This window comes from Bidens hawaiensis, unplaced genomic scaffold, assembly GCF_021521415.1.
Source record: "Bidens hawaiensis isolate Kalapana, Puna unplaced genomic scaffold, B.hawaiensis_p1.1 tig00016259_1, whole genome shotgun sequence".
NCBI classification, from domain to species: Eukaryota; Viridiplantae; Streptophyta; class Magnoliopsida; order Asterales; family Asteraceae; genus Bidens; species Bidens hawaiensis.
The window spans coordinates 165122-178016 of NW_027492482.1; the positions used below are offsets into that span (position 1 = coordinate 165122).

General features: G+C 34.0%; 1 protein-coding gene across 1 annotated transcript; it reads right to left on the reverse strand.

The window, feature by feature from the left end:
• Positions 1-9310: 9310 nt before the first annotated feature.
• LOC143551048 (peroxidase 10-like) lies at positions 9311-11425 on the reverse strand. Its single transcript, XM_077041575.1, has 4 exons — positions 11213-11425; positions 10826-11017; positions 10182-10347; positions 9311-9828 (listed from the first exon to the last, which is right to left on the reverse strand). The coding sequence occupies exons 1-4, from the start codon at positions 11411-11413 to the stop codon at positions 9413-9415; spliced, it is 975 nt and encodes a 324-aa protein (XP_076897690.1). The 5' UTR covers positions 11414-11425; the 3' UTR covers positions 9311-9412.
• Positions 11426-12895: the final 1470 nt, after the last annotated feature.

Sequence of the window (12895 nt, forward strand, 5' to 3'; positions counted from 1 at the left end):
GAGGAATACTTATGTACCTCCAAAAGGTCCCGGAAACAAAACATAAACATACCAGGCATCTTGCACCATTGAGCGACTAACGTCCACATCGTTTGAGCCATGCCACATGAAACGAACACGTGCTCAAAGCCTCACCACATATTGGACAAAGAGTCGATCTAACCGGTATGTTTCTTTTTGCCAATGCGTCAAAAGTTGGTAACCGACCAAGAACCGCCCTCCAAGCAACGAAGCCGGCTTTCTTCGGGATCAAATTATTCCAATCGAAAACATATTCCGGTTGAGAATAAGAGTTTTTCACCAAATGAGACCTTAAACTACGTACTGAAAACACTCCGGAAGATTCCAATCCCCAAACAACCTTATCATCTCCTGGCACCAAACCAAACTTTGACACATTTGCAAAAGGGACCTGAGCTCAGCCACTACAAAATATTATCAGGATGAATAATGAATGAGACAAGTATAATTTGTAAAAAGTGGGCCAGTGAGCTTGCTCAAGTGGCTTTGGATATTAATGGTTAGCTTCAACTATTTGTTAGGGCATCGCGTGATGATCGCGTGATGGGTTATCAACACCGCCGCCAGTGCCTTGTCAAGCTTGAGGGAGGAGCATTGCGTGATGGCCATCACGCGTGTGATGGGATGAAAACCAAGGAATTGAGCCGTTGGATTTGGGGTTATATGCAGAAGGATAAGGTTCTCATGATTATTCCATCACACCACACAATTACACCACCACCCCTAGTAAAATTCCATCACATGTGATGGATTTGGGGTTGGTGATGTGGCACCATTTGATTGGGTGGGGTGTGTGATGAGAAATTTAATCACATCCACCACCCCTCCCCCCTAGTTGTGGATTCAACTATCAAAATTTATTTTATTATACTGTGTTACGTGGCGTTAACCGGATATAACCCTTTAATCAATGTCAGTCGTGTCACCGTTGAATTCATCCCATTGTCGTTTGCTTCTTTGAATCTATCCATTCGGGAGCCAACCTATCATTTTTCCTCTTTTAGCCCAAGCGAGCATGCTCGACCGGAGTTGCGTGCCCGCTTGCAACGAGTGGTGAAACGAGGGTGTTAGCTGACCACAACACAGTCTTAGAGATGGATGTAATGTTTCACCTTTGAATTTCATACTAATTTGGTTTTAATCGTAGTAGGTTTGTGGCATGTAGATTTTTCTTGGAAAATGAGAAGATAGGTTTGGGCTACTCAGCGTTGTATGTGATCACGGGTGTATAGTGTCGTCTTTTGCCATTGAGTTACCTCGGATAGCAGAGCTTTATTTATTGGCCATTAAAATAGAAGATTTTTAGTACAAACTAGATAAAAATTAGTTTTAAGAACTTCTATTTTACGTGGTGGGCGTGACGACTATGCTACTTCATCACACAAACACGAGAAGTAAATGGGGTTGTTGTGGGGAAGGAGACAGACGGGTGGAACGAGGAAAGGTAAAGCATCACGCCAGCGGCTTGTTGTGGATTGGGGAACCCCGAGAGTATAACTTTAATAAATGGAATATTAACGTATGTGTAATGAAACATGAATACCCATAAAGATTTTCTTTTACTCTTTGTGTTCCAGTTCGAAATATTCAACACGAGTGACATACCGTTGAGTATGGACCATGTATGTATTAGCTTAAAAGGTTATATGAGACTATTACGTGATAGCCAACGCGGTTAATTGAGCTCCCTAAACATACAAGACAAAAATAACGAAAAGACGTTACAAATGTAAAGAAAGGAAAGAAAAAAGGATGAGATGTCACGAGCTAGCGCCGTCACTGGACCAGTGTCATTCTGTAACATTCCAGATTTTCAAAGAATAATATTTAAATATATATAATTTATTTATGGAACAATAGTTACTCGGATTAATAGAGAAATAATAAAATAATAGATAAATGAAAGTCCATGAAATTATAAACGAGTGTTAATAATTAATTAATATTAAATATAGAAAGAATTATGGACTTGGTTAATTAAAATGGATCAAGATGGTGGGATGGGCATTAGGTCCATGGGCTTTGAGAAGTACAAATATATCCTTAAACCATCCTAAAACCCTAACTTTCATTTCCATCTTCCCCCATAATCTCTACACACACTCAGGAACACACACACACACACATTCCTTACTATATACAAATGACCAAGAGAGAGAGAAACAAGATCCAAGGCCAAAATCAAGCCAAATATTGATAGATCTATGATATACAAGCTAAATACCAGATAACCAAGCTAAACCGTAACCTAAAAACGTTCAAATGTACGTTCTTGATCTTTAAAGTTTACATTTTTATTAACGTTTGGCCTTAAAACTTGAAACAAGAGAAGATCGAGTATAAACGAACATTAAAGTTGAAAACTTGATGATAAAATGGAACTTAACGAACCCAAAATGGAAACGAATTGTTTAAAAGAAACCCTAGATCTAGTTTTGAACGTTTAAGGTTCAAAGATCCAAACTTTATGAGTCTCCCGAGTCGAGCCTTACCCGGAAATGATCACGAGAGCGCTTAAGGGGTAAGATAGCATCATGTTAAAGGTTTATAATAATAATAATAATAATAATAATAAATATGAATGGGTAGTGGATCTCCCCTGCCCCTGTTGTCTAAGACCCATCTGCTCAAAATAAGACTAAGGACAGCAGCTTGTTCAAACCCAATTAAACCTAGAACCATCAGTTGTTGAACTTCATCTCTGTCGCATACAAATACTTAGTGTATATAAACCATACACATGCTCGCATACACTGAACTTAAACCCAACAGTTCGCTTACAAATCCCAGAACTCGATTACAATTGGATCCTGATACGAACACAAGAACTCGATTACAGCTGCAATCGCTTCCAATATAGAAACAATTAATTCGATTACATTGTAATCGAGTCCCATATGAGCTCGATTACAATCAGCCGTCGATTAAATAAGATGACTTGTTTACAAAGGATCGAATACAAGTTAATTCGATCACAATAAACCCGATTACAAGCATAACTCGCATACAACCTGATTCAATTACTTTGTAATCGACCACTTATGGGGGCAGTCGCATACAAGGGAGGACCGATTACAACGAAACCATCCATATAATCAGTTGAATCACCATCGTCTTCACTGCAATTGATTCAGCGGAGGGTTCGAATGCTTGGAGCTGCAGTAAAGAAGAGGATTAGGGAGAGGTTGGGCTCTATAAGTTTACATATATACGGCCCAAGTTTTTTTAGTCAGCTCCAATTACAAACCCAAATCTTATAACACTCCCAACACTCGATCACTAATAGTTCGATTACTTTACGAAGTGAATTGACTCCTTTGTAATCGATCTCGTTGAGAACCCGATAGTACGTATATGTATAAAAAGATACTCGCTTAAGTGTACACCTGAGATCACACTTGGAGGTCCACAAGTATGGGATAGCCCGTGTGCCTATTCATACACACATACGTCTAAATACGATCATACTTATAAACACATGAAAGTATGTGAGGAGGGACGTGAACTCGATAAAGGAAAGAATATTAAAAGAATATTTAAATAATCGAGTCTTAAGATAGTAATAAAATATTTTAAGAAAGTGAAAATAACAATAATAAAATAATTATAAAACCTTACATTAGGGTTTGCAAAGAAATATAATGTAATCTAATCAAGGCCAACTGTTACATCAGACTTAACTATTTTGCCTAAAGAACGTATAGGACGAGTTTTAATACGTGTGATTTATAAACAATTAGCATAGCTCAACTAAAGAAAGGATTAACGATAAACGGAGAAAGAAACAGGATCCAGGTGAGTTTCTAGCCCATTCTTTGTTATGTTTTTCGGGGTTGTGTGCATACTCGATGTGATAGTTAATAAACTTACCTTAAATGGTAAGTGTATGCCATGTATGATTTATATGTTATCTATATATGACTTGAATGGGAATGAAATGCTTGTCGGTACGTGAATGATCTTCAGATATTGCACGTATCGTCAAGGGAAGTGATTAGCTCCTTACATGGATATTAAATAATAACTTATAGATAGTGTTCCTTATATGGATAATATATAGAGTTCCTTATATGGATAGTATAATGTTCCTTCTATGGATAGTGTAGTGTTCCTTCTATGGAAAGTATAGGGTTCCTTCTATGGAAAGTATAGTGTTCATTCTATGGAAAGTATAGGGTTCCTTCTATGGAAAGTATAGTGTTCCTTCTATGAATAGTATAGTGTTCCTTCTATGGATAGTGTAGCGTTCCTTCTATGAATAGTATAGTGTTCCTTCTATGGATAGTAAAGTGTTCCTTCTATGGAAAGTATACAGAGTGTTCCTCCTATGGAAATTATATATAGTATGGTAATAGTAATGGTTATTTTAATAGATATTACGTGACGATCCTCCTATGGATATTTATACGAGGTTAAGGTAGTAATACGTGTCTTCGGATACGGGAAGAATGTATGAGAATGAATTGTATGTTACGTGATTAACTAGAACTCACTCAGCGTAGCTGACTTTTAGTATGCAAGCAGGTGAGTAGGATGAAGCAGCTCGTTTGAGGGGAACATGTGGCACTGAATAAGAGGCTGGCATCGGAAGACTCAAGACGTGTTATGTTTTAATTATTTAGTTTTTTTGAAAGACAAGTTGTCTGTTTAAGACAAGTTTTGGATTGTTAAGAATTGTTTTATGAAAGTTTTTATATTCCGCGAATGTTTTTATTAACTCTGATGAATAGAACTATGTGAATGAGTAAATCCAACGTCCAAATGTGAGATACCGGTAACGGGGCCTTACACATTCTTGTAGCTCTAATCCATTAATTTTTTTATCTTATATATAATCTTAAATGGGATAACTTTGTTGAATAATAGTCAAGTTTTAACACTGGACGAATATTAAAAAACAATCGAACAACTAACTCTTTAGATAGTAAGACCATGCGTAGTGGGCGCGCATTCCACCCCAATGGGCCCTCCAAAACGTCGGGAACACCGGTCCACCGGGGCGCTTTGGAGGGGGCGCCGATAGAGGGGAATGGTGGAAGTTGATTGGCTGTTGATTTATTTGTTTTTTTAATAAAAAATAATAATAAGATAATAATGAAGCAAGATTGAGAGGGACTCCATTTACTTTTTTTTTTAAAGAGTTCATATAATAACGTGACGTCACATGACGCAAAACGCTCATATATGAACTCCATTTAATACACACGATAATTTGAGACTTAAGTGTTCTACTTTAATTCATAGCATCACTGTTAAATAAAAACAATTATTTTTGTACCGTTTTGAAGTTTCATTTTCAAATACCAATAAAGGAAGGGAGTGGTACAAGAAATCAATTAAAGTGAGATTGATTTTGACTTTTTTTAAATGTCTTTTTCACACGTCTGTTTTTATTATAATACACTCTTTTTTACATGTCTTTTTTCACACATCCGTTTTTATTATAATAAACTTGATGCAATAAGATTTGGGAAAAATCTATTTAAAAAAAACTTTTTTAAAAGGCATTTGAGTTTTACCCCAACTTTACAATATAACTCGTAACGATTAGATTCTTAGAGTCAGCAAGTATTTTACAAAACTGGTTGGGATGAGTATTTTGTAACACTAAACATGACGGTACGACTATTTTGGATAAAAAAAATAGTCTAGATGAGTTATTATGAGATTTTTGGTACCTTCCATAATATTATTATTAGATAATATTATAATTAGTTTTTTAATGATAAAATGATTCATGGTAACAAAATAAAGATTTAAAGTTTCGTTTTTGTAACTATCATTCATATTGTTATGATTTTGCAGGTACGAAGTGGATACTTTTATCACACGAATTTCTTGAATCGGATGGACCCGTAAGTTTGTTATTAGTTGACTGAAACCACATGAGAGAGCGCAATAGTAGGCAATGTTGGGTGGTTCATACTTCATAGGCAATTGTGAAGCAAACACGAGACGTGTTTGTTATGAAAGGTAAAACATAATGTTTTTATTGTTCAAGTCAAAATGCAACCTTATGCGTATGTAGAGTGTATAGATGTTCTTCCGTACTCCAACCCGTATATAAGGTTATGTTGTAACTTTTAAATGCAGACAAAAAACAACATAAAAGTATCATAAATGTGTTATAATATAAATATTTCACACAATTTTTAAGATAATAAAACATGCTAGAAAAGTAAATAGTCAGCTAAATATCATCATCATCATCATCATCATCATCATCGTACTCAGTATATCCCACCAATAGCAATGCTATGGTAGGGTCTGAGGAGGGTAAGATGTAGACAGCCTTACCTCTATCCCATAGAGATAGAGAGGCTGCTTCCGGTGAGACCCCCGGCTCGATAGTAGTTTTGAATCAAGCATTGGACATAAGACACATAACACTCAATCATCGGGACACCGGCTGATTGGTGCATGTGCCCTTGTCTTTCGGCTATCAACGCCACCACATGATGCCTGATTAACCTTCCGCCACTTTTAACGTTATTTTCACGTGATTAGTAAAATAACGTCAAAATTAGTGCAATTTTACTTTTGCCCACCCAAGGGTTCACACATATATACATTATATGTGCGTGATAATGTAGAAATAAAATAAAAGTAAACTGTAGATCAAGTTGGAACTTTTATTAAATGTTTTGTCAATTTACAAAACATATATAAAATGTCCGTAATTTATTCTCTGTTTATATCAAAGTAGATTACAGATTTGTGAAGCACCAGCAAGAATCTTGTAAGTACACTATCAAGAGTAGAAACACAGTAAATATGTACCTTGGCTTCTGTGGCACGTACCATAAATACTTGATTTAAGTTATAAATTGCCCCCCTTAAGTTAATCATAGTGTCAAAACTGCCCCTCAATTATATTTTATTTAGTACTATTATTTTGTCTATATGTGAAGTACTAAAGCACCTGCTAGAATCTTGTACAATTTAGACACAAAGGTCAAACTCTTAAAACCTTTATCTTACTTTCAATCTCGCTTAAAATATACAAAGTTTAAGTTCGGCTTGTTCTAATCTCTATATCTAAAACTCAAGTTTGGCTCGATAATTGTTTTTAAAGTTCGGCTCGAGGCTCGACTCGTTAACTATTTTTCTAATTAATTTTTATATATTTAATTATTTATAATTAATTATATATATATATATATATACTTTCATTTCTAATTTTATATATAACATAATGTTCATCATCTAGTTATTTTTCATAACTTTATAAATATTAATTAAAAATTGTTGTATATATAAACGTACATATGGACGTATATACGTAATTAAAAATATACGTTTATTAAATGAACTTATTTTTAAGCTCGAGCTCGGAATATGCCTCGTTTAGCCTTGGCTCGATCGAGTTTTTTCACAAGCCGATCTTGAGTAGCTCACGAGCAACTTGGCTCGTTTGCACCGTACTATTAACCTATAAAATAACATACATATATATTCGTTGTGAGTTGAACCACACACGAGCCTAAGAATGTTACATAAAATTTGAACACAACATGAGTTAAATGAGATGAAGGCACTTGTGTATACACATGCTAACATGGACAAAACCCTTTATGTTAAGCGACAATGCAGAATCGACAACACAAAACACACAATATGATACACACACGGATAGTAAATATTAACGACTCAAAACTGACCTACACTGTTTAGGCTATAGCAAACTCATGAGATTTATATAAGGTTCGTGACGTGTAAGAGGTTCGTGCAATCACGCCCCAAATATAAACACTAGCTTATAATAACATTGAGATATAACGCATACAATATATGTAACTTAGATCAAAGTTCAGGAGTGTTATTTGAACGTTTCTATTTTATATAAAAATAAAAACTTAAAAACGTCCCCCGCAAAGTTCACGCACATATAATCGGTTGCAAACCAATAATCTTACCACCACACCACCTGCATTTCTTGTTTAAACAATCATTTGCTTTTGTATATATATTAAACTAGCTTTAGAATACGTGATAAATTAATGTATAAATTACAATGAATAATTTAATACAAATAAAAAAAAGATAATTAAGTCTCTTTATATTATGTAAAAAATGTATTACAAATATGATTGTTTTATATCATCAAATATATTTGAATTTTAAATTGAGAATGAGTTGTTTTTTACCATCGGTATACAATAATGAAGCAACATTTAAAATAATGAGGTCTTTCGATGTGAAAGATGTAGCTAAAGTCTTTCAAAAAAATGTTATACATTCCATACCCGGCCATAGACAAAAAAAACACCAGATTGTCATTTTTGAACAGCTTTTATGTTGTCCTTATAAACACACTGTTGTTCAACTATCGTAATAGTCTTATAATAAATATAAAAAAATGGAAAATTTGTCTATGATTTTAAGACAGAATATTTGTAAAAAATAAAAAAAATTATTATAGTTTTCTTCAATATGAAGATGTCTCAAAAAATTGAATGTCAATGTACTCTTTAAACATAAACAATTTTATATACGTTTCAATTTTAAATAAAATATATTTATGACACGCAATTATTATATTAATATTTTTTTTATATTAAGTATGTTTAAAATATAATTTATTGCATTAATAATTCAATCAATGAAGATTGATCAATTAATACGGTATGCTTAATTTATAATCAATACTATATTTAAAACCAATATGTTTTTTTCTTTCAGTAGAAGAATGAAGTGATTTTGACGGGAATTTGATAGTGAGAATTAACCTCAGAATGTCATGTGCCCAGAATTATTTTCTTTTATTAGTAAAAATAGAAAACTGACGTGTAAAAAAGGAAAATCAATGGATATTGTGTGACATCCATCTCTTGGTCAACCAAAACACTATAGCATTTGATATGACACATATTGTTGATTCATATACAGGGCCGTCTTAGACCCCGTACAGGGCTCGGCCGCTGTCTAGGCATGGTGTCAATAAGGACATGATTTTTTTTAAAAAAAACTTATATGTATAGTTTTTTTAAACTGTTATTAGTCAATTGGACCGAAAATGGCTGATAAGACGTCAATAAGTGTCAAAAACTTTGAACAAATTTATTAAACATTAAACAATCTAATAAAATGTATTAGATCTGAGCCTAGTAATGAAATAAATCAGTAACGAACAATCAATTTTGAAAAAAAAAATTATAGAAGTGTCATTTATTAGTACTCGTCTTGGACACTTGAAACCTCGAAAACAACCTTGTTTATATAGTATATAATTTCTTTATATGGGTAAAACTTCATGAACTCATATTACATTTTAGTCAACATACAAGACTACAAGTGATGTCACAACAAAGTTCAAAGTCAAAGTCAAAGTCAAACCCTTATTTTAAAACATCTAGCAACATAACATTAACAACCAAACTAACTATATAACTTAATAATGATTGATCACACCACATTTCTTTCTAACTTCACCATTTAGCCCTGTAATCACCCCAATATTACCGAGTTTCGTCATCGATGTAGCAAAATCGTTATAAAAAAGATACTGGTACATGCTATAATCGTTGACTATAGAAGCCGCTTGTGGGTCACTCATTAACGCTTGATCGGATTCTAGTAGCCCGGCATTGTTGACGAGGTTTTTATAATACGCGTTATCAAATGTGTATGTAGTCACCATGTCTAGGGAATTAAGGTTTGTGTTTGATTTATCAACATTTGGACACGCGGTTTTTAAACTTGTGGCTAGTGATGTGTCAAGGTTCGGGTCATGTTGACCGGTCCCTTTGAAGTTAAATAGTCGGTATTTGAATGTGAAGCATTGAGCTAGCCCGATAGTGTGTGCGCCTGTGAACCATGAAAAAAACCCCTCTTAAAGTTTTTATAACCGGATCGAACAGCAAACCGGATAGCCTGAACAACTTTTGTCTTAAATATGACGATTAAGGTTGAAAAAAAAATTATTTTAAAAAAAGTTAGATATTGCGGTTTCGGCCTCTTACTTGTTAATGGGCTGGCCCGAGTTATGTTTAATTTATAACGGGCCAGCCCAATAAAATAAAATGAAACAAATAACTTTTTATTTTTTTTGGACAAAAGTATTTTAGACGTATGGTTATGTTTCAACGAGGACAAAAGCCCATTTGGCCCGTTATCGCAGGGCTGGACCGCCTTATGAAAAAACTTTAAATGAGTCATACCCGAGAGAGCCACGACATCCCTCAAATTGAGACCTACTGCTGCAAACTTAGCGGTGATGGTTGCTAGAGGGTCAAGGGGCGAAGGCAGGTCCGTGTTTGCTGATTTCAGGTTTGCTGTCAGCCCGTCTCGTCGGCCAAGTGGAACCATCCAGTTTGGCCCTCCTGACTGCATAAAGATAATTAAACTTTTTAAGAAAACATAAAATTGGTGTTAAGTAAAGGAGAATCGTTCTAACTCGAACTCATTCTGACCCGAACCAAAATGACTATTTATTTAAAACGACCCAAACCCGTTCTCACCAGTTACCCTGCTCGGTTTGTTAGCTATAGAAGAGCTTAATAGCATTTTCGACCCGTTTACTTATTAATGTGTCAAACTGTTAAATACTTTGCTAAAAGTAACATGTCTAATGGGTTGCAAATATCTATAATAATATATGTTTTTTAAATAGTTTAATTCAAAGATTTAGATACCTATAATAATATATTTTTTATAAATAACTAAATCATCATTAATAATTTAAAATTTAATAAAAAAAATCTCATAAGTTAAACCCAACCCGTCATGTTTCAAGTTGAACTTGTTTTGACCCGTTAACAAAAACCAAGTAAATAACAATTGCTAAAGTTTTAATTTGTAATACCAAAACAACGGCTTCTTGGGCTGCAAGTGTCAAAATGTCAACACATGACACGGTCCACGGGCAGGCCTGTTCCACGTCAGCTTTTATGTTGTCAATAACTTCATACCCACTAATCGAATTTCGATTAGGGCCCGCATTCTTTTCCCCCTTGAAGGTTGCAGTATCATCCAAAAGCACAGAACCGTCATAACCCTAAAACAAATAAGCAGATAAACAGTTTTAATACATCAATAAGTTGTTTAATTTACACTACTTATTTTTTTAAGTGAAATAAATTATTTTGTATAAACAATTTAGTATTGTTTATTTTGAAAAACAAATAATCAGATAAACAGTTTTAATAAGCGATATAAAGCATTTTAAACTTAAAATTTGAAAAATGATTACATTAACAAAACAATCATGGAAATGAAGTCGAAGAATAGACGCGGGGACCCTCGAGTCGTTCTTCATGGCATCCCAAACACCATATTTAACAATCATTTGTAAGTTAGGACATGATGAATAATAATAATAATAGTAATTGAGTTGGCCATTGGCTAAATGCAATGAAAGAAAAACTAAGAAAATGATGCACTTTTGATTCATTTTGATATTTTGTGAAGATTAAGGTTTTTGATAAAATTAATGGTGCATGTATGCAACTATATATAAGCCAAAAAAAGGCATAATAATAAATAGATTCAACTATCCTAGTGTGTTTATTGGATGGGCTACTAGAGTGGTACTACCATTATAGTTGTGATTAACCTAATGGCCATGTTTGTGATGTTTGTAATTAAACAATTGTTTCTTTTAGTTCCATCATGTTAAGAAGATAAGTACACTAATGAGATCATCTTTGTCTTTCTCAATGACCAAAAGATTGTTATGTAAAATATGTATGGTTTGTGTCAAATGTCAATGAACAAAAGTTGTCACACATAGATGACTAAACAAATCTAAAACTATATCTTTATGGAGCTAATGTGTTTATCAAACACCTTCTTTAGATTTTATTCTTGAACAACAAGGTGACGACGAAGCAATTGACCCGTTTTTCAGGAACCGGCTTCACGGCTTCAACTATAGAATAACAACTACAAAACGATAACAATAAAGTGGCAGACAAACGGGCAACAAGTTGCGCCGCAACCCTCTTTTGAATAACAAAGTCAATCCTACTAAAAACGAAGTGTTGGGACCTAGGAGCCGAAGAGGTTCCATGTACGACACGTTGAACCCTACTAAAAAAATTCACAGCCTCTGGCCAGAAAACCAAATGTATCAAAAGCAAATGGGAGAAAGACATGTTGATTTTCTAAACAAGCTTTCTCGTGTTTAACAACTTTGCCCGATTCAGCCTTCAACGCAACCTGACCCACAACAAACTCATGTAAGATCCACACATGCGTATTTCCCCCCTGCCCACCCGAACACAAGAACATCAGCTGGTCGTAAAGCAGACACTCCTATAGAACCCGTTTTTTTATATAAAAATTACAAAAAAATAGCACGTGGGCGGAGATATTTAATTACGAAACGAACTAAAAAGATATTATAGAAAGATACAATGAACATGAAACATGTCAACCTTATATATACTCCATAGGTGAAGAATGTTCACTTTAAATAATTCTAAGTGGAGGTGCAATATGCATGCTAATCTATTTGATTGGCAATCTACTCACTTAGACATTACTACAAACACTTAGGCTGCAAAAAATAATCCAAATTCCAAAGTGCTACTTTCTTTCTCTCTTAGTTTAATAAGAAGTTGTTTCAATTGGAATACCTTTTTATGCATCTAGAAACTAAAAGTTAAAAACTCAACATTTGGAATATATTCTTATTAGGGCTTCATTTATGCAAATATACCAAAATATTGGTAGCATATCCCAAAATCATAGATTTATATTCATTATATATTAAAAAAATGTATCAAAACAATAAAATATGGTGACATACTTCCGCTCAATGTGGCTTCCAATTGTTCATTTGAAATATATCGCTTATGTTTTAATTGAACAAGGCTAGCAACGAGTGGTGTGTAAGAATAAATATATTTTATATATTTATTTATATGGCCAT

What these genes read in the sequence shown, in the direction of transcription:
- LOC143551048 (XM_077041575.1), bottom strand. Translation starts at nt 11,413, where the DNA reads ATGAATCAAAAGTGCATCATTTTCTTAGTTTTTCTTTCATTGCATTTA. An exon ending in TCCATGATTGTTTTGTTAAT is followed by an intron (nt 11,018 to 11,212) that starts GTAATCATTTTT and finishes TATTTGTTTTAG; the next exon opens with GGTTATGACGGTTCTGTGCT. An exon ending in GGATGTCGTGGCTCTCTCGG is followed by an intron (nt 9,829 to 10,181) that starts GTATGACTCATT and finishes CATGGTTCACAG; the next exon opens with GCGCACACACTATCGGGCTA.